Raw genomic sequence first — 23,013 nt, 5'->3', positions numbered from 1 at the left:
AAAAATACATATAAATATCATCAAAATTAATGGAAAAATAAATCGTTTTAAAGTTCGAGTAAATAAGTATGTGGGTTACGTAATTCGATGAAAAGCTACGTTTACTTGATATTTATAGAAAAACCGCAAACAATTCACGGGAAGGTATTGCGAGAGTGCGTATTAATAAATAATATATTTTCGAAGGTCGGTGACGAAAAATACGTCAACGAACAAAAAATATATACTAGCCGCGCCTCACGGGTCCACCCGCATATTTTTTGACACCCATGGAAATATCTGGGTAAAGTAGGCTTGTTATTCTAGATCTCTAGCTATCTACGTATAACTATGTCATAAAACGAAAAAAACTGACTGCATTTTACATCGACAAGTAAAATGAGAGAGAGTAAGTAAATGTGAGAGTAGATTTCCATCTACCTACGTTAGGTAATCGAAAAAATAATAAATTAGATATTTATTATTACGAATAACTACAAAAGTAATCGTCAGAACCCGATCAAATAAAAAAAAAACACACGACAAGCACCAGCTTTCGATTAAAAAAAGAATCATCAAATCAAGCAGTAAAGTCATGAGGTAACACATAAAAAAATTACAGTCGAATTGAGAACCTCCCCCTTTTTTGTACTCAGTTAAAATTCAGGCTTGTATATTTATATAATAGCATTTTTATTTATTATTGTTAAAACAATTTTTCCGTCGTCTGTACCGGCGACTGTTTGTACTATCCGCAGTAATTTGAGACTGGTCCTCAAACTGTTTTAATATTCCATAACAAGTTAACTACGCTTTGAATGGTTGTACAAAAAATGAGGGTAGCTTTACATTTTTAAACAAATATAAAATACAATAAAATCGACCCTTTTCTTGTTTTTTCACAATTATAACCGTATGCTTTAATAAATTATTTTGTGACATATCTTAGTTACCGGACAGTACAATGCTATTTCGACTTTTCTTAAATAACATTAGATCCCTCACACTTTTGCTTACTGCTTCGGGGTCCTTTAGACTAACACAATACAAAGTCAAACATACAGAGATGAGATACCAGACCATGACAATCAATAATAATAATTATTATAAATTCGTTATTTGGACCAATTATTATGTACAATATATTATACCACCCGCGACTACCAGCGCATTAGGCGCTGCTATAATCGCTACGCGAACGCCTCATCTACAATTTATTTATTTATTCTTAATGTACACCGAAATACAGACACATAACAAAAGATACAATACACGATGTACAAAGGCGATCTTATCGCTAAATATCAATTTCTTCCAGATAACATTTGGGTACTGGACACGATACAGTAGCAGCGGTTAGAGGTGTGCACAAATTAAGAAGGAAAAATTAATAATAAATAGAAAAAAACTACGATATGATAGACTTACATAATTATTAAAAAAGAAAAAAAAGACAAGTAAATATTTTAGTATATAATATATAATACACATATACTTACACATACATAAATATATACATATACACATCATCATCACAGCAACCTTTCGCAGTCCACTACTAGACATAGGCTATTTAAGCCAGTTAGGCTGTGCTCGATAATCTAAATTACGATCGCACTTTCTTAAACCAAATATGAATCTGATGATGAACGTTGAAGTTTCAAGTCAATATAGGTCAAATGTGATTTTATATAATATGTATAATTTAATATATATGAATATGACAAAGATACAGTCAAACGTTCTAAAACGAACGAATAATGAACGTAGATGAAATTGTAGAATACTTTTTATAATTAGTAAAGTTATTAAAAAAAAAAAATTAATACTCAAGAGAAAAGTTTAACATAGTCCTCCTGTGTAGTCCTCACGTGACCATGGTTGCTGTAAAGTATCCGAAACGTCGTCTAAAAATCTTAATGAACCGCGATAAAATCCGAAAAAGTTGTTTTATTATGATGAGTTAACGTAGATATAAGTTTGACTCAAAGTCGTTTAGCATTTTATTGACTTAGTTTCGAGTGACGGATAATTTCATCGAACTTTGTTATTTTTATTTTGAATCGTTCTTACAATAAATACAACAAATAAAAACAAAAAAGAAATGAAACAAAGTTTTAATTACAAATTTTGACTATCCCGTTCCCGCAGTTTGTGTTGTGGTTTCGATTCCCGCATCGAGCCTGGGTGCGATATATTTACATATTTATATATGTGTTATGTATATGTATTTAACAATAAATAAAATGTAGCTATATCCGGGAGCTGTTACCTATAACACAAGCATTAGGTTACTTACCGTAGCTACATACTACATTGTGTATATAATATATAAAATACATATATCAAAAAATATAGAACTCGGTTGTACACATAATTCCCTAGCAACGGATATAGTATATCCTAATAACGTTCAACTAGTGCCCAGACTTCCTGTGTGAGGCATAGATCGAATAGACGACCGGTGAGACTTTAAATTGCCATTATATAACGTATATAGGTATAACACATAAGGTCACAATGACACAAGGTCATGGAAATACGATTACTTCATAAAATAAGAGGCATCCGGAGAAGTCCCAAGTGATGTCACCTGTTTTGTGTAAATATATACAGCTTCTAATATTTTTTGTACTATTAAACAACCCATTTATTTTCATCAGTTAAAAAAAATCTGAAATCTTTCATATTAATACAATAAAACTCAAAAAAAAAAAAAAAAAATTAGAATTAGACTGTTTGTTCTACGTTCACTCTCGAGTTCATTATACGCGTTAGGACACCAAATAATAGGCTACTTTATCGATCTAATACCTAATAATGCGCCGTTCTATGATTGCAAAAAAAAAACTGTTGCAGGTTTTTTTTTTTTTTTTAATATCACTAGGTCGGCAAACAAGCGTACGGCTCACCTGATGGTAAGCGATTACCGTAGCTTATAGACGCCTGCAACACCAGAAGCATCGCAAGCGCGTTGCCGACCAAATCCCCAATCCCCCCCAGGAGCTCTGGTCACCTTACGCACCAACAGGAACACAATACTGCTTGAAAGCAGTATTATTTAGCTGTGATCTTCTGTAAGGTCGAGGTACTACCCCAGTCGGGCTGCTCCATATTTTGAGCAGGAAATTCCTGCTGTGCCCTACCTCAGTTGGTCGACCTTTTAAGAATGAAAACTAAAATATGACATCAAACGATTTTAACGAATATTAGCAAAATAATCATCAAAATATCTCAAATATTTGTAAGCTTTTAGTTTAGTATACACAGGTGTATTAGCAAATTGTTTACGTTTAACATTGCTTCTTCCTAACAAAGCTTGGCTTATAATCAGCACACTAATACTGACAGAAGTTAAAAAGTATATATTACTTACTACTTGTACTATATATTTCTTAACTTTGCTCATGACTACTCATCGACAATCAATAATACACTGAATTTGTCACAAACGCTACACCAATATCCCATTTAGCTAATCAGGTTAAAGGAAATGACCTATCTGATAATTTCTAAATGAATATTAATGGTTTTGGACCGAGTTCGATAGGAAATAGCTATGTATTCTATTGCATACAGAGGTCTATATGGTCTATATGGTCTATATCTAAGAAAATGTATATTCTCCTATAAAGGAGAAATGTAGAGAGGGATTGTGTGATTAAGATGTGAGCTAGAAACACGTTCAACCACGATCTTTACGAAATTTGGCACGGAGATAGATTAGACTTTTATGTGACTTTCAGATGTGTCAATTAGACAAAAATTCCTTTGTAATACAGGTTTGAGTTACAAGGCCTCTTTTTATCCCAAAATAAGTCCAAGTCAAGGGAGAAATTAGTGCCATTGTATCATAATTATAATTGTTTACCTTGAGACATTTCAAACAGAAGGTGTGCTGACAGGGCAGGACTCGGGACGATGTGTCCAGCCGCTCCAGACACACCGAGCACTCCAGAAGGTCATTAAGTAGACCCTCATCCATCCCGGGCAACCTCTGAAAGAAACGATAAATAATTATAATTTGATTTTTTATTATAATTATAAATCTTACATCTTATTAAATAGCTTTTACCCGCTGCTTCGCTCGCATTGATTTTTTTTTAATAAAAAGTATCCATGTGACTTCTAAATGTCTTCAAGAATATGTGTACAGTTTCATGATGATCGGTTAAATTGTTTTCGCGTTAAAGCGTAACAAACAAACTTACATTCACATTTAATTATATAATACTATAATTAGGAATTTCCGGCATCACTGAAAACCTGCACAAAATTGGTTTTCGTTAGACCGTTACACCTTCTAGAAGGCGGTTTATTGCTCAAAAACAATTGTAGTGAAATCGTAGTGAAGTCATTTTGTACAAAATTTCCGAACCGCAAATAAAACCGCAGAGCAAGGCGAGTATAATATCGAACCACGAATATATATTACACCTAATGCAAAAGGGTGCAGAAAACATGAATGAGTTTCATGTCATACAATAAGTTTAAATAAATGTCTTGATTATTATACATTTATGTACTACATTTTATTGAACTGAATCAACCTATAATGGTCTAAATTCTGAAAATAGGCCTCAAAAAAGTTTGAACCTCGATTATTGAAGTAAAACTTCTTTATGCATTCTTGACTTGGGGAGTAAGCTGGTGAATGCGTGACGAGAGCGTTACGAAAAATGTGATCAGGCGAGACGAACGGAAGTTGAGTGAGATATAAGTTAGATGGAACTAAAGAAGTGCTGTGTGGCTACGGCACTAAAGAATTTAGCCACCCCCTCTCTTCCCGTGGGTGTCGTAAGAGGCGACTAAGGGATAACAAGGTTCCACAACCACCTTGGAACTTAAGAAGCCGACCGATGGCGGGATAACCATCCAACTGCTGGCTTTGAAATACACAGGCCGAAGACGGGCAGCAGCGTCTTCGGTGCGACAAAGCCAGTACTGCGGTCACCAACCCGCCTGCCCAGCGTGGTGACTATGGGCAAAACACATGAGTTCACGTTATTTTTGGCGTTAACTTGTGGAGGCCTATGTCCAGCAGTGGACTGTATAGGCTGTAATGATGATGATGAAAGAAGTTTTACTTCAGTCGTGTGGTCTAAAGCACACTCTTTTTTTATGATAAGCGTGTTTACTTAATATTGACAAACTACATATATGAATAGTAGCTGACTCGGCAAACGTTGTCTTGCCGCTAAACGCTATTTAAAAATAGGGGTTGGTGGTAGAAGGGTAAAAATTTAGGGTTGTATTTTTCAACACCAAATCATAATAAAATAAAAAATAAATAATTTATTATATTATTTATTATCTAAAAATTAAAAAAAAAATAGGGGTGGACTACCCTTAACATTTAGGGGGATGAAAAATAGATGTTGTTCGATTCTCGGACCTACCCAATACAAAATTTCATGAGAATCAGTCAAGTAGTTTCGGAGGAGTTTAACTACAAACACCGTGACACGAGAATTTTATATATTAGAAGATAGTTATGTATGTAATAGACTAATAGAGTACAATAAAACATTTAATATGTGTATTAAAGCTATTGCAGAGATGTCTCTTCAGAGTATTGTACAGTATTATGATTTGCATCATAGCAACTATTGTGTGCCCGTTGTGTTTTCATAACAATACTTTTGTTCAGCGGTAAAAATCCTCATCTTTAAACTTTTTACATGTTTTACAGAACAGATTCTTGTTTGAAATTTAACTTTGAATTCTATTTTGATACTATTTTAGTGTAAAGCGTTTATTTATTTATACACTTTTGTATCTTGTGTATTATAATGGTTTTTGTGTGTCTGTTTTTACTTGTCAGCAATGTTTTAAATAAAACAAATTTTTTTTTTTTTTTATGTCACTAAGTCGCCAAACAAGCGTACGGCTCACCTGATAGTAAGCGATTACCGTAGCTTATAGACGCCTGCAACACCAGAAGCATCGCAAGCGCGTTGCCGACCCAATCCCCACTCCCCCCCAGGAGCTCTGGTCACCTTACTCACCAACAGGAACACAATACTGCTTGAGAACAGTATTATTTTGCTGTGATCTTCTGTAAGGTCGAGGTACTACCCTAGTCGGGCTGCTTCATATTTTGAGCAGGAAATTACTGCTGTGCCCTACCTCAGTTGAAAAAATTAAGTTTTTAATGTGAACTTTTTGTAATTCACATTCTAAATTCACAGATCTGACTGGAAAAATTTATTTATTTGTAAATAAGCATAAAAAACAAGTATAAAGTTCAATACAAAAACTACTTGTCAAATCTACACAACAATACCACTATGACAAAAACCAGAAGAATTGTGAACCGCCTCTTTTTTTAAGTTGGTTCTTCACTCATCATTTCAGCCTATCGCAGTCTACTGCTGGACATAGGCCTCCACAAGTTCGCGCCGAAAATGGCGAATCCGAGCAGTGGACTGTATAGGCTGTAAAGATGATTACAAAAGCAACTGAATTCTTGCATCATCACAATACAACTTGCAATACACAATACAGACAATTTCATTCATGTTTATGCTTGCTTCACTTTTCTTTAATATAACCATTCTCAATAAAGACTTTGTAGAGTAATAATTTTTAAATGAAACTAGTAATAATAATAATATATAGACAGGGGTTGTGTAGAAGAAATTACTGACAGACTAACATCTGTTAGTCAAAAGATCTTTGGACTTCATTAAGTTTGTTTATTATTGTATTTTACTTTTATTTAAGTACAAAATGTGCAATAAAGTATTTAAATCAGTTACAACTAACAAATATAAATATGTATGCATGTATGTGTATGTATGTTGTAAGCTGCATTTCTATGTATGAACTTCAGTTGAATTACAAGTGAAAATTAATTAAATAACTCTTGAGTATGTACTACTTTACTATACTATAACTTTTACTACTTCAGCACATATAAAACTCAATATTTTCATACCAATGACATGTATTTTCCAATTATGCAAGTATTAGGGTAAACCACAAAACTTCTGAGGTGAGGTCACTAATTATTGCATATGTAATATAATATATGTAATAAAATACAACAATTTTAATCAAAGCAATATTTGATTTATATAATTATACTAGCTGACCTGGCGAACTTCGTATCACCTTATTCTTTTCTGAATAATAACATAATATATCAAAATAAAATATAGCCTATCTTTTAAGTTGGATCAAACTGCACACGGTGTGCAAATTTGATTAAAATCGGTTAAGTAGTTTAGGAGTCCATTGAGGACAAACATTGTGACACGAGATTTATATATATTAAGATAAATCAAACCTATTAATATTTTACCAATTAATATTAAAGTTGTTTTAAGAGGGAGCAAAGGAGAGATTAGAATGTTCGCTTTAGCCTGTAATATCCCTCTGCTGGGCATAGGCCTCTTTACCCATGTAGGAGAAGGATCAGAGCTTAATCCACCACGCTGCTCCAATCCGGGTTGCCGGATATATTCCCTACTATGAGTAACAATCGCTATCAGGTGTAAGTACATGATAACCACCAGGACTGACGGCTTAACATGCTCTTTGAAGCACGGTGGAGAGATCCACAAGGACTGCCCAAACACCCAGACCACGGCAAGCATCCAACAATAGTAATATATTACTCTTTATTGTACACATAAAAAGAAGTTTACAATTTATAAAACAATACACAAAAAGAAATGTACAACAGGCGGTCTTATCACAAAAAATTGTTTGTAATGTGCTGGGATTGAACCCGCAACCGCCAGCGCAACAACCACAAACCAGTGCTGTGACCGTCGCGCCAACGTGTCGTGGATTATTATAATAACAAATAGAGAAAATTTATGTATATATAGACTAATAAACTAAAATATTACTTAAAATTGTGGAGATATGAACTGATATGAACTAATTAAAAAATATCTTGCCTGCTGCCTCCTGGCCTCCTGACTGCCTTATAAGCATTGGTTATTATAAAAAGCTTTAAAATATAGGAATACTTTAACACCAGGCTTAACAAAGAAGAAGAAATATACATTACCTAAAACATAATCAAATAATAAAAGGGGTTCTTTTTATGATTATACTGGTAAAGTATATCAACAAACCTATTTTATTAAACTTTTATTAATATTATACTATTTATTATTATTTTATACTTTATTGTACACCGACAAATATATTACAAACAAAGCATAGGAATAGTTACAGACAGTGAAGCCCAATGGGAGGACTTATGGCTAATTAGCCATTTCTTCCTGACAACCCAGTCTTTAGTTCATAGCAATCCAAGTCTATAAACTCTATTTTCTCAGACTTCAATATTTATACTTTACTGGCTTTTACCTGTGAGTCAATAATCAGTCTAACTAGTGAACCCGTTCAGGCCATCCTACATTATATAAATTATAATATGTAATCCAAATTATTATCATTGTCATTGTGTGTTTGGACCTTTTTAAACAATCCAATTTAACTGACATTCTTTCATTAAAAAAAAAATGGAATGGGTTTGGCTTACTTTGAACTACTTTTAATGAACTCATAATTTAAAAATTTCTTGATAAAAAAATATAAACCCTTCACAAGAATAATTTAGTTTATTAATTTGTGTACGTAGGTGCAAGCGATTGCACAACTTGCATATATATATTACCAGGATATGTTCAAAAAGGTTCTTTTTACGTAAAACTAGTTGGAAACAGGGCTGAAATGTGTCTCACAAGTTAATATTAACTCTTAAAATGTTACATGCTACGCGTTGTTTATACATTCTTGATAAAATACTGCAACCTGTTATGATTTCCCAGGCGAGACAGTCCAAAGACGTTGAAATTTGGACATGTGCCAAGAATTTATTTTAAACGAATTAAAGTCATGTGTTTACGTTTAGCGGAATGCTTATATAAATTTAGGAAAAGACAACATAAAAAACAATAAATTCGAAAATAGCGCCACAGTTAATGTAACGCGATCTTGTTCGTTCTTGTAGAATTTTGTTTTGATAAAACGAGTCCTTTTATACCCATAAATATAAAACTTAGAATGCGTGAGAAATTATTGCATCTCGAAAACGTTGATGACTCACCAGATGTTTTAAATTCCGACGTTAGCGGGAAGCTCCATTATTACACGGCACGAAACAAAACCAGGATACCACCCCGAACCAGTCACTAAATTTTTAAGACACAAACGCTTTATTTGAAACGACACACCATTCTGTCGTCGGCACTGGAAGCTTTAATAACACATATACTCGAAGGGTCACCGGGAGAATTTATTATTTTGAGAAAAAAGCATTGGTTCACACAAAAACTTGTATAATTTCACGCACAAATGCCAGTCTCGCCGCTTGCTCATTCCATTCGTTCGAACTTCTAAAGACTTAAAGAGTATACGAACTTCGACCGATCACCGACCAGGCGAACGAGACGATTGGTGAGACGACAGGTGAAGCGGGGGCGGGAATAGGCAACTATCTCCTTGTGTTGCCATATCGACACATCAAAATATTACTGAATTCGAGAGCTGATACCAGCGGCTGATACCTATTTTGTCAGAATGTTGTTTTAAGTTAATCCATGAGAAATGAGATTAAGTTAAAAGTTTAGTAGAAACAAGTAATAAAAAGTTTATGATCTGATGTCTTCTTAATTATAATAAAATTTCTTAAATATAAAACATACATTTAATAATATAACTTCACCCATGAACTTCACGTCCAGTTCACGTCGTTAAAACTGGAGGTAAAAGTTTCAATAATATTTTGTTTGATAGTAAGGACTGAGTTAGGCAAAGATCTTAGATATCTCAAACTATAATAATTTTTATTTAATCTCTCATGAAATATAATCTGATTTATGCAACCATGGAGCATAGAGAAGAGGAGAACGATCGCTATAGAAAATAGTGTCCCGAAAATATCGACGAAATAGCGTAGCGCTGCGATCGCTAAGTTGCCTCAATAAAAGCGCGGGCTGTTGTGCGCTAATTTGAACTGATCTATCAAGTCTATCAACATTTAGTTCGATCATTTTTTAGACATTCGAAGGTGCATAAATTCCTAACAAGCTGAAAAACTGTTTCTGAGCTACAACAATTTAAAAAGTTGTAATAGTTGTTATCGTAATAATATACACACGTTTCTACGCTTTTACAGATGTTGTTTCGAATTTACACTAGCATATAAATTAAGAGACTGGGTTTCATTTTACCTGATATTCTTTAAGTTTTAACTTATGTATATTTTAAGTATAAGTTACAATGACCGATAGAAAAAAAATTCAACGTATATAACAACTCCAGAGATGTGTATATACGTGGCGAACTCATGCGAAAATTTCGCATAAATTGAAAAGAAAAATCAGAATACAGTGATTAAACTTCGATAATTCGCAAAAAAGGACGTCCCTTTCGGATCAGATAGTACTAAATAATAATTATAGAGAAGACTGTCTTATTTACACGTCTGTGAGGTGTTTGCATATTTTTAACCACGGGCATTAATTTAATTCACAATAAAGATTCATTCAGAAGTAGACGATATTGGATTAAGTTACGTAATAATAATCTATTTCAATGCAATAAAGCTGCGATAGGAAGCTTAGTATAAAACTTCACAGTTAATATAACACTTATACATTTTTTATAACCTTTATTTTTTGTTCACATTTATTGTAAATGTACTTTAAGTAAAATATTTACGATGTTTACCTATTAATAAGATTCGAATATGAAATTACCTATAATATAAATTAAAAAAGGTTCTGAATAGAAAGTATTTGCCAGATAGTGAAGTGTGAAGCGGAATGAAAACATTCAGAAACTTATCCGTTTCATATCGTTATAGATTCAATAAGTTACAGATACTGAGACTTTATCAGTAAGATGTGAAATTGTTTTTATAAGATCAATATTTTAACATCCCACGGCTGGGATTAGGTCTATATGTTTTCTTTTTTGTTCTGTGATACTAAATAAGTTAAAACTATAGCATTTGTTAGTGGTATTCTTCCCGTATGCTTCAGCATGTAATGCTCTAATATCCCACTGCTGTGCATAGGCCTCTTTCCCCCGTGTCAGTGCTTAAGTCAGAGCTTAATCCACCACGCTGCTCCAATGTGGGTTGGAAGATTTATTCCCTATCAATCGCTATCAGATGTACATGATAACAACAGGAACCGACGGCATAACATTCTCTTCGAGGCACGGTGGGGAGACTCAAAAGGACTGCACAAACAGACCACAGCAAACATCTGTATGGCCAATATAAATGTTTGTTATGTGCGGGGATCGAACCCGCAACCACCACCTTTAGCATTCTATAGCTTTTTTTGTATAAAAATTACATTATTGTCTCTCATTAATTATGAACAATATTATGCATATTTTGATATGGTTTTATTAATTTTTTTTTCAATAAAAATCATAAAAACACCACATTACTGTTTTTAATGATGCTTACAATATGTTTCTTCAAATAATTTATAATTATAAATACAACTTTTCTCAAAGTAAATTAAGAGTCAGTAAATAGTACTAAAATTATCAGAAATATATTATCCATATTATTAGACTATCTGTTAATTATTTAATTAACAATGAGACAATATAAACGTGGCCTTTGCATTGTGACTACTATACAGGTTTACTGGCGAAGTGGTGAATTAGTATCAATATTGAGTGATAGTTAGTAGAAATGAAAAATCAAAATTTGCTAGATTTAACGACTTAGTAGTAAAATAAATAAAAAACAATTAAAATATCATATTTTTTTATTTCATAAAATTGCTTTATAAATGTATTTACATTATTTACAAGTTCATTTGCATACAGTTAGATAATTACAAAAAAAATCTGCTACCTAAAACACATATCTATTGACTTACAAGATGATTTGGAATTTTTCAAAGGTAATGTAGATACTTTCTTTCTTTTCACACTACTACTAAAAGATGTACTTGATGCTTGTTTTTACTTCAGGTGTCACAGTTCTAGATGGAGCCTCGATTTAGGTGAATCTTTAAGTTTATTTTCAATTTTCACCGAATGTGTAATAGTATGAGATTTTTATTTATATTAAAAGAAATGAAAGAAAATATATCGTACCTATAGTGTATGTCAGTTCCTTTACATAAAATAGTCGCTTGCAGAGTTTCCATATACATTTTTATATCTTCTATAGATGATGTAGTATCAATAACAATTTCTGGTTGTTGAGAGAAAGAAACCTGTTGTATCAGAAATGATTATGTGAGCAAAACTTAATAAATTTTATAAAATGCTCTGTATGCATTATGAATAGATAAAATTATTCAAAAAAGCATGAGAAAATTATTTACCTTCACTGAAAGATTATTGGAAATAGTAAAATTCATATCTTATATAATATCAACTCTTCATCACAAGCAAAATAACACCATCCTTGGATCAGTATTGAGTGAAAATGAGCATGGATCTCTTCTAGTGTAACACATGATGGTGGAGACATGTTCGAGATAATGACCTAATGTTGAAATTTATGTACAAAAAAATATTAAAATCTCGCAAATCTATAACAATATGATAAACATAATAATATCTAAGTCTTTTACATTATTAGCTGTTACAATCTCTGGTGATTCCATATGATGGGGTCCTGCTGGTTGAGAATCTTCTTTTAAATTGTTACCTTGAACGATTTTTAACAAGGGTTGTGTATAATCCAGGTTTTTCGATTGGTCAGTTATTAATGTCATTTTGCACTATTGGAACTTGCTGTAACAAAAAAAAAACAACTTTAAAGTAAAGTAAACAGATTTGATATTTCTTATATTTCAATATCATCTAAAAATAGTAAATTTTTGGCATTCACAAACCTCTTCAGAAATGTCCTTTTCCAAATCCTGAAGGTTTATTGGAATGACATTGTCATTCAAAAGAGTCCACCTTTCGCGAGGGATGATAGTTTCAGCCCCATTAATAACCAATCGATCAGCTTTCTTAATATCTTCTTCGCGAAAGTGCTTCTCACACAAAACTGATTTGGAGTCAATTGTTGTGATAAAGCTTTTACCCATTTTCCCTCAATACGTTATTCTGAAAGTGAATGAATAAATTTTGAGAATGTAATTACTTGCAAATCTTGTAATTAACCTTAATTTCAACAATTTCTTAAAAGTTCAATAAAGATTAATTTATTTAAAAAAACATGATTAACTAAGCAAATAATAATTTTACATATTCAGTATTCCAATGTACAGCTATGAATCAATAACGTATGAAGATATTATTACCTTTGGTAGTTTGGTACTTTGAATAAAGATGATTGACGCAAATTGTTTTTCAGTAATTCATTCTATTTTAGCGATCAGATGCTAAATCTCTTTTACATCCACGCACAATAGAATGTTTCACCATTTTGTAATGTTTCTTTTGGTCAAAAATTAAAAAATTACGGAGCACGATTATTTTCTCACAAATGCCGCAAAGAAAATTTGTAAACATTGTTTACAAAATACATTATTCAACTAACTTCATTTACTTGTACTCATAAGCACATGACATAAACAGCTAACTTCACAGAGGCAACTTACCGTCAGCAGCGTAGACTGGTGGCTGAAACAAGTTTTTAGGGACAGGCGGGCTATGCTTTAGTACGTAGCGATCGGTCTCCTTTTCTCTATGCTCCATGTATGCAACTAATGGGCTAATAAGTATCAAATATTGTAATATATTTAGTTAATAAATAGGTTAATCGCATTTCAATATCTATATTATTCTTCAATACTAAAAATATTTTTATTTTATATATAGTGCGTGTTTTATTACAGTATTTATTATTTTACTTCAAAAAGCAATTGACTAAGAATAATTGATAAAGAATAATTGATAATTGATTAATGAAGATAAATAAATTGCTATATAATTTTTGCTGTTAATACTATTAAGGGTAGGTAACTTTTAAAAGTATTGATTGGTCTTTTTAGTATCAAAAGCAAAACCAACAGTTATACCAGAAGTGAGAACTCGTGCAGGTAACAAGTCACTTTGACATGGACATTGACGTACCCATAAATTATCAACATTCATGCAAAGTGCACAAAATCGAAAATTCATATATATTCTCAATAAAAATGTCCCGAGATAAAAGTGTATGGTTCGCTGAGGAAATTCTGTTAGATGCCAAACTTATTAATTTTCAACTAGAAACTGGAGAATGGGATGCAGTGGAAGAAATGCTGCGCGCAGAAGCGCAACTCTCCCGAGACGCAGAAACCGGAAGATTACGACCGTAAGCGATTTCTCCATAATTTGATCAAACAAACTGATATTGTATTATTTGTCTTAATTTATTTTTATGATTTTTATAGGAAAAAAGCTTCAGAATACACATTACGTCTGATAGCAGAAGTTCTTCACATAATGCGGTTAGATGTGGAACAAGCTTCGTATAATCGAAGTACTCTTGCTGTGGCGGAGCAGTGCCTACGTCTAGTCCGGTCCTGCGCTGCGGCCGGTACAAAGATGCAAACATATATCTCGAAAGAACTATCTATCCTTGATTCAATGTTAATTCTTGCCACTGAATACCAGCATCCAAGTGTCGATTTCATAAATGAAGAACTACAAAAAAAATACGAATCATGTATGACTGTCCTAATTCAAACATTAGGTAATCTCGTTGTGAATAATCCTTTTAATCAAATAATAATTTGGAACAAATTTGATGCTATAATTCTCAATTGCTTGATCGGACAGAATGAAAAAATTGCTTCTGCTGGGGCTATGATAGTTTATAATATATTATTAGGTCAACCGAACGTGCTACCAGATGACGTAGCACTTTTAAACTCTCTGGGTTACATGTATATTAATGGTAATACAGAATACCCACACTTGATTATAGAATATTTGATTGGCGTTGAGAGTACGTACATAGAAAAGCTTTATTCAAAGTTGGACCCAGAATGCCGTATGCTTGTTTTAAATTTGGCATATAATATTTTGATGTCGACTGAATCGCAGGATATAAATGTTTCGGTTAATTTTGTTAAATTTATGGCTCACGAGTTTAAGATGAAGTCCGATTGTATTTTAAAAACTGTAGATAAGTATGTAAATACAATTGAACCACAGGAAGTTGTATTCTTGTTGGAGATAATAGCTACGGCATCAAGTATGGACACCTACATGGATTGTTTGCAGAGTGACACATCCTTGTTTATCAATTGTGCCTGTGAGTATAGAGATCATTTTATAGTGTACTCCTATGTAGTCAGATAGAGTTTCATAACTTTCATTTTGGACAAACTTATGTAATATCTGATTAACAAGTTCAAGTATAAGATGTTTCTGAGTATTTTTTGTGAATTAATTCTGTATAGCAATACAGAATAATTTAAAAAATTAAATTAAATCTCAAATGAGCTGTATCATTACAAATGAATAAAATTGGAGTGTTTGTTTGTAATATTAAAATAACTGCTTTTTACTAAATGCATATGGATGTATCCACGATACATATACCAAAATAACATTTTTTACGTTTTTTGTCTGTCTGTTCCGCCTAATCTCTGAAACGGCTGGACCAATTTTGACTAGAACTTTCACTGGCAAATAGCTGATGTATAAAGAGTAACTTAGGCTACTTTTATTTTTAAAATTTATATATTTGAACTGTGCAAACTGAACAATAACTTTATTGTTAAATTCCACGCAGATGAAGTTATATATTAAATACCTTAAAGGTATTGAAGAAACTATGATGTACACATTTAACAGGGTCAAAGCAGTCAACCTAATAAGTCTTAAGAAATAATTATTGATAATATAACATAACATGTCAGGTACTCTGTACATAGCTTAAGAATGTAAATCTATTAAATGTATTAAAACCAGGAAAATGATAATTCAATTAAAACAATTATTTATTTACTTTTATACTTAATTCTTTAGACCACAATCCACAAAATGATATTAGATTATTTATACTAGTGTTAAATTTCGGTCGTTTTGATAACATTTAAGTTTACCATTCTGTTTCATTCTGTTTAATTGTCACTTATAATTTATGACCCTGAAATACAAAATAGAAATTTTCTGCTGTATAACATTTACTTTTGTTGTGTGGTTACGGCATTAAGAATATAGTCATCCCCTCTCTTCCCGTGGGTGTCATAAGAGGCGACTAAGGGACACCAGAGTTCCACTATCACCTTGGAACTTAAAAAGCCGACCGATGGTGGGATTACCATCCAGTTGCTGGCTTTGAAATACACAGGTCGAAGACGGGCAGCAGCGTCTTCGGTGCGACAAACCCAGCCCTGCGGTCACCAACCCACCTGCCCAGCATGGTGATATGGGCAAAACACATGGGTTTACTCTATTTTTGGTGCGAACTCGTGAAGGCCTTTGTCCAGCAGTGGACTGTAATAGGCTGAAATGATGATGATGAATGATCAATATTTATTTATAATTAATCAATAATATAATTACTGTAAGTTTAATAATTATTATTACTTTATTTTTCAGTTCTGTTAAGAGCAATACATAAGCTAGGCAAGGAAAGCAACAACTTTTTCTCGTCAATTAACAAATTGTACGAAGCTACAGGCAAGCAGCTAGTGAATGATGAAAATATGCCCGCAGTAAATGTACCACAAGAAAGTAAGATAAATATTATTCTTAGCCTTAGCTTATATTAAAACACTTACTTTTGTAAAAAAAAAAAAACACATAACATATTACTTCTTAAAGAATATTTTTAATATTGTCTGTCTGTCTGTCGTACCTTCGCTCGCTTCAGCCTGTAATATCCCACTGCTAGGCACAGGCCTCTTTCCCCATGTAGGAGAAGGATCAGAGCTTAATCCACCACGCTGCTCCAATGCGGGTTGGCGGATATATTACCTAATATGAGTTACAATCGCTATCAGAATTCCTTATGTTCCTTCATATTAACGTATAATATCAGCTGTAATAATATTCTTTAAATTTATAAAGATGGACACACCCCTCACGAAATAGTAACAAATACACATTGATGAATTTTTTCCTTAAACACTTAATTGGATCCACATGATTATGAATAATTTATGAAATTTAAGATGGTCTAAAATATTTATAATAATAATACAATTATATACTTGTCATTTGTTGAAATTTCTAAAACCAGATTATTGGATTTAAAGTATGACCAAGTAAATCTTATAATTTTAGATCCTCTATGTAAGAATGACTCGGCTGATAACATGCTTTCGTGCAATGAGACGACATCGGAATGCACAGAGTCTGAAAGCAGCGAGCAATACTTCGAATGTAATGACAATCCCCCATACATAGACAAACTGGACATAAACGCTATAGACAACTTACAGCAAAAAATCGATACGCCCGATAAAAGCGCAAGAAGCGGTTCCGAGGGTAGTACTAACGCGAAAATTGATAATGACCTTACAAAAGTAGCCTTTAAGAGAAGTAGCTCTGTGCCAAAGACGGATGAGCGGATTCAGTTGCCCATAAGAAGGATAAGTCTCGAACACAAAATAGACATCGCGGAAGATAATGAACCCCCCCTAATTATAGACGCACAATCACCAACAGCCAGTATGAATACAATAGCAGAAGTTATCCCTGTTGGTCTTCAACCGAGACTTGAGTTTCAAGAGTCTAGTCGAACTGAGTCTCAAGATAGTTCACCTAATGATCCGCCAACGGAAATACATATGGTGAAATCTGATAGTAAAGAAATAAAAGCGTCTCCAAGTGAAATATCACCTCCGTTATCAGAAAATCAACAGGAAACAGAATCGCAAAAACAGTCGCCCGATACGCCGAAGGAAGTTAAGAAAAGTCAAAACTTGTCAACGGATTTCGATCTGGGCGAGCAGCTACAGAAGATTTTAGGTATATCATCGGAAAAGACAAGAGTCGATAATAGTAATGTCGAGAAGAAAGCGGAACCGGCGAAAGAAGTTAAAATATCGGATGAAAGTACAGTTAAGGTTCCTTTTGTGAAAATTGATTCACCGGAATCGCAGAAAACGAGGTAAAATTTAAAAGAAAATTATGTTCTCTTTTCACAGGTTACAAGTTCGTTATCATATTTTATTTCTTCTTGATATTTCTGAATTGAGTTGACTAGCCCGTGGGCGCAGTTTGTAGTGACCCTGCTTTCTGCTCCGAAGGTTGTGTGTTCGATTCCCACTCCGAGTCTGGGTGTAATATAAATATTTATTTATATATTTATACCTATATGTATTATTTATAAGTATGTTTATCGAAAAAAAATATGTAGCTATATACCAGTCGGCTGTTACCTATAACACAAGCATTAAGTTGCTTACTTTAGGAACAGACGACCGTGTATGTATTGTGTAAATATTTACTTAATTATTTATATTTCTGAATTATATAGATTTCTAATTGTAAGAGAGTTACTTCAATTCTTAAATGGTTTATTGATTACAAATAGGTATGAAAAAAGAAAGATGTTTCTTATTCACAATGTATGTATTAGATAAAATAATAGAGTTCCTCAATCAAAAGTTAATAAATGTTTGCATATTACAAATTGATTGTACAATGTAAACTCTATTTTAATTTTATTGACTTAATTATAAAATGTTATTCTTAGGCAATAATAAAAAAAGAAGTGCGTGCATACATACATAAGATTTCCGTTCCAGCGCCATCGACAAAAACGTTGCCGTTTCATCCGTAAAAAATTTCCGTAAAGTTTTCAAAATTCTTAATGTACTTTTTTATGCAAATCTAATATTATAAAATTCTCGTGTCGCGGTGTTTGTAGTTAAAGTCCTCTGAAACGGCTTGACCGATTCTCATGAAATTTTGTGTGCACATTAGGTAGGTCTGAGTATCGAACAACGTCTATTTTTCATCCCCCTAAATGTTAAGGGTAGTCCACCCCTAATTTTTTTCTTTAATTTTTAGATAAATTATTTTTTCTTTATTTTATTGTGATTTGGCGTTAAAAAATACATACAACACTAAATTTTCACCATTCTACCACCAACCCCTATTTTTATATAGCGTTTAGTGGCAAGACAACGTTTGCCGAGTCAGCTAGTAATCTATAAATTAACTCCAATATCTTATTTCATTACAGATTAGGAGCAATCGACATGTCCACTCCGAAGAAATCGGTAACAATGGTGGAAACTGTAGAACATCACGTAGCGTTCGGTTTCAAGGCGTCCCTAGTGCGCACTCTCGCTAACTTATGTTGGAAGAACCAGGAAAATAAGAAACAGGTATACATATATAAAACTTGTTTATTTTATAACTTTTTTTATACTGTACTGAGCATTTTAATATCTTACTAGACAAAGATCAACAGTTTAGAGGCTCTATTAACTTTCTTTGATTGTGATTATTTGAGGAGTTTCAGTTCTATGTTTCATTTTAGTTTAAAGTTAAATTGAACTGTAGTTTTAATCTGGTCTTAGTCTTAGAACTTAAAAAGTTCCTGTCCAGAGACTTGTGTTTTTTAGAATAAATTAATTTAATTTACTGAACAAATTGCATATAATAATGGCATATTATTTAATATCTAAATAAATAAAAATGAATGTTGCTAAGCGCATAACTTGAGAATGGCTCGAATAATTAAATTTTTTGTATGTTCCTTAAGGCCCACGGAATGTTTAAATGCTAAAAAAAATTTAAATTTTTTTTCTTACTATTAACTTTTGACAGAACGAAGTCTGTCCGGGCAGCTAGTCATAAATGAGTATAATAGTAATGTTTGTATGTTTTAATGTAATTTTCAGATGCGGGAGTTAGAAGTGATCCCAGTATTACTCGATTGCTGTAATATTGACGCTCGAAATCCTTGTATCCTTTACAAATAATTAGTCAAATAATGTATTTGATATATATATATATATATATATATCCAATCCCTAACGTATTTTTATAATTTATACCTTTTAAGACTCACTTTGTTTATATATTTTTGATTTTGACAAGCCCGCACACATAGTTTTCAGTGACCCTGCTTTCTGCTCTGGTAGTTGTAGTTTCTATTCCAGCAATCCTGCAGTCTGTTTGCAATTGCAAATTCGAGTCTAGGTGTAATATGTAATATAATGTTTGACGATGATTCAGCTTGTAACATCCCACAGCTGGGCATAGGCATCTTGCTACGTATAGGAGAAGGATCGGAGCTTAACCCACCATGCTGCTCTATTGCGGGTTGGCTGACTAAAAAAATAATAAAGTGACAATTGTATATTTATTTTAAAAAAATGTAGTTATTTTAGTCAGCTGTTTCTTATAACACAAGCAATAAATTGCTTATTGTTATGTATCTAATCTATAATATAAAAATGAGTTGCTGAATGTGTTGCTAAGCGCAAAACTCGAGAACGGTTGGACCGATTTCGCTAATTCTTTTTTTAAAATATTCCTTGAAGTACGAGGATGGTTCTTACGGAGAGAAAAATTCAAAAAAAAAAATTTAAAATTTCCTGAAAAAGTCTAAAAACAACACTTTTCTATACTCCCATACAAAAGATTTGTGATAATACTTAAATGTCAATTTGAACTTTACTTAATACCATACGATAAATTTTGTGTTAGGCGATACGAAGTTCGCCGGATCAGCTAGTATGTAAATAATAATGGAGAAATAATGTACTAATATTTTATTATAATTTTGTAAGGAAACAGGAATTGATACAGAACATGAACAAGATCAACCGACATATTAATAATAAATCTTTGACATAAAGCAAGTTAGTTATTTCCGCTTACTTCTCGTAAAGTCGCACCGAATATTGATGTCTACTAACACTTATCTTAGGAATAGGCGACTCTGAATGTTGACAATATTTATTATTAGATATAAGTAATACCTTAGTTATAAAAGATAGAAGAGAGAAGAGAAGATATAAAGATCGATAAAATTCCTTATAATTTGACAGTAATAATGCAGTGGGTCATATTTGCAGTTCGCTGCCTTTGTGAAAATTGTCCAGAAAATCAAGTATGTATATATTCTTTCTATACAAATAAAAATGAATGTTGTTAAGCGCTTAACTCGAGAATGGCTCGACCAATTCGGCTAATTTATCTTTGTGTGTTCCGACCCACGGAAAGTTTTGATATTAAAAAAAAAAAAAAAAAAAAAAATACTATTAACTTTTGACAGAACGAAGTCTGTCAGGGCAGCTAGTTATTTACATGCTTTATATATTTATTACATAATTTATATATTACATACGTTATTACTGGCTTAGTGATAATATTGACCGTTTGTTGTTGTTACGTTTGGGTACAATCCCTACTTGTGACAACTTTTTTTTTGGCCAAATAGACGGTTGTCGTGATATGGCCGTTTGTCTTTATGTTCGACAGGTGATGCTTGAGAGTTCTTATCCTATTGAGGTTTCAAACTAAGAAACCACTGAGGTTCCGCTATGAAATTTTTACCGGCATATATTTCGTGTTCTTAATAAATAATTTATATTATTATATTTTATTTTTAACCGATTTAAAAAAGGATGTTCTCAATTGTTGAATTGAGAACATCCTTTTTTATTTTTTGTGTGTTTATATCATAACTTTTTACTGGGTCTGTGATACTTGTCGTGTGATGAACGAAATCTGACGATTCCTTTCGACTACCTATGTTGTATTACTTATAGCTGTAACTTGAAGTCGGTCCTTTTTATATTTAGAAGCAAACATAATTATATAATTTCTATTTAGTTAGTCGTAGATATATCGTGTGTACTATAGTACAGAATATTAATTTAAATATTTTTACTTTCAGGAAGTCATATCAAAGTTAACCCTCCAAGGTCCAGTAGACAATGAAGTTTTACAAGAAATGGGTTTAACGTTACACACGGATCCGCAAGGAAATACGATTCGAGTAGTTCCTCTACGAAGCTAAATTGAGCAATATTTATTATTAAAGCTCACAATACGTAGGAAACATTCGTGCAAAATATTAAAATGACTTAATATTTATTTATTATTTTTACAAGTATTATATGATCAACTATGATATTTATTAAGTTGGTATGATACATGGGATTTTTTAAAATATTTTTGCTTAAAAATATATTAATGAGCGAATATATAACCCTCGTCGAGTTTATCTTATCATCGCAAGCCTTACTTCGAAATATTAACTTAAATGTTCAAAAACACGTCGAGTAAGAACTAATATTAAAATTAGATTTTTATAAACCTGGAAGAATGATATACATAAAAAAGTAATATGTGTATGTATGTATGTGTGTGTGTATCGTACTTTTGCTTACTTCAAAAGAGCATGAATTCCCGAACATTCGAGAAATCTTGTCAAACAAATTTTATAACGCTTTTAATAGTATTTATTATTATATATGGAGTCTGGAAAATATGTACTGGAAGTCTATTGAGTTTGAGATCTGGATGTAATATCAAACGCATTTTGACAATATATGGTATATTTGAATATTTACACAAAATATCCATCGAAATAAAATTGCTTACAAGTCAGTATATCTATATAATAAAACATCATACCCACAAAACAATAATAAAGATATTAAAATAAATATTTAGTTTTATTTCATTTTATCTTTTCAGTTTTGATTCATAGGATTTTAAATATTTGACATTCTTATTATAAAAGTTTAGTTACAACTCAGGCTGTGTGGCTATGGCATTAAAGAATATAGCCCCATCTCTTCCCGTGGATGTCGTAAGAGGTGACTAAGGGATAACACAATTCCACTACCACCTTGGAACTTAAAAAGCCGACCGATGGTGTAACCATCCAACTACTGGCTTTTAAATACACTGGCCAAAGACGGGCAGAAGCGTCTTCGATGCGACAAAGCCAACCCTGCGGTCACCAACCCGCCTGACCAGCGTGGTGACTATGGGCAAAACACATGAGTTCACACCATTTTTGGCTCGAAAAATTTGAGGAGATGATGAGTTACAACTTTTTATATATCAAAATACTAGTTGTGCTCGCTACTTCGTCCGCGTGGAATAGTGACTTTACGTGTTTAACGCGATTCCTTAAATTGAGAACTTTTTAATACGCTA

The 23,013-nt window shown here is 32.5% G+C and overlaps 2 protein-coding genes and 2 long non-coding RNA genes across 5 annotated transcripts in view; 1 reads left to right on the top strand and 3 right to left on the bottom strand.

Annotated features, from left to right (window-relative positions):
• LOC123663055 (E3 ubiquitin-protein ligase SH3RF1-like) overlaps positions 1 to 9,403 on the bottom strand; it is a 56,739-nt gene extending 47,336 nt beyond the window's left edge. Inside the window, exons 1-2 of the mRNA XM_045597796.1 lie at positions 9,050 to 9,403; positions 3,851 to 3,976 (exon numbers count right to left, since the gene is read on the bottom strand). Of these exons, the coding sequence (XP_045453752.1) occupies positions 3,851 to 3,964 (114 nt within the window). The 5' untranslated portion in view covers positions 3,965 to 3,976; positions 9,050 to 9,403. The remainder of the gene's footprint in view (positions 1 to 3,850; positions 3,977 to 9,049) is intronic.
• Positions 9,404 to 12,074: 2,671 nt separating this feature from the next.
• On the bottom strand, positions 12,075 to 12,729 carry LOC123662826. 2 transcript variants are annotated; one of them, XR_006744545.1, is made up of 3 exons: positions 12,555 to 12,729; positions 12,303 to 12,466; positions 12,075 to 12,191 (listed from the first exon to the last, which is right to left on the bottom strand). It is a non-coding gene; the product is annotated as an uncharacterized LOC123662826 (long non-coding RNA). The 2 variants fall into 2 exon arrangements; XR_006744544.1 differs by lacking the exon at positions 12,555 to 12,729 and having other exon boundaries at positions 12,303 to 12,548.
• A 213-nt stretch (positions 12,730 to 12,942) lies between these two features.
• On the bottom strand, positions 12,943 to 13,339 carry LOC123663097. Its single transcript, XR_006744608.1, has 2 exons — positions 13,236 to 13,339; positions 12,943 to 13,038 (listed from the first exon to the last, which is right to left on the bottom strand). It is a non-coding gene; the product is annotated as an uncharacterized LOC123663097 (long non-coding RNA).
• A 614-nt stretch (positions 13,340 to 13,953) lies between these two features.
• Positions 13,954 to 22,514, top strand: LOC123662617 (ataxin-10). Its single transcript, XM_045597433.1, has 8 exons — positions 13,954 to 14,233; positions 14,313 to 15,178; positions 16,474 to 16,608; positions 17,161 to 17,989; positions 19,070 to 19,214; positions 19,734 to 19,797; positions 20,889 to 20,950; positions 21,740 to 22,514. Exons 1-8 carry the CDS (start codon positions 13,995 to 13,997, stop codon positions 21,860 to 21,862), a joined length of 2,463 nt encoding a protein of 820 aa, XP_045453389.1. The 5' UTR covers positions 13,954 to 13,994; the 3' UTR covers positions 21,863 to 22,514.
• The last annotated feature ends 499 nt before the right edge of the window (positions 22,515 to 23,013 follow it).

Source organism: Melitaea cinxia, chromosome 19 (genome assembly GCF_905220565.1).
Source record: "Melitaea cinxia chromosome 19, ilMelCinx1.1, whole genome shotgun sequence".
NCBI classification, from domain to species: Eukaryota; Metazoa; Arthropoda; class Insecta; order Lepidoptera; family Nymphalidae; genus Melitaea; species Melitaea cinxia.
Note: the sequence above shows the minus strand (reverse complement) of the source record. Positions and strands in the feature narration are given on the sequence as shown.

What these genes read in the sequence shown, in the direction of transcription:
- LOC123662617 (XM_045597433.1), top strand. Translation starts at nt 13,995, where the DNA reads ATGGACATTGACGTACCCATAAATTATCAACATTCATGCAAAGTGCAC. An exon ending in CCGGAATCGCAGAAAACGAG is followed by an intron (nt 17,990 to 19,069) that starts GTAAAATTTAAA and finishes ATTTCATTACAG; the next exon opens with ATTAGGAGCAATCGACATGT. An exon ending in TATTGACGCTCGAAATCCTT is followed by an intron (nt 19,798 to 20,888) that starts GTATCCTTTACA and finishes ATAATTTGACAG; the next exon opens with TAATAATGCAGTGGGTCATA.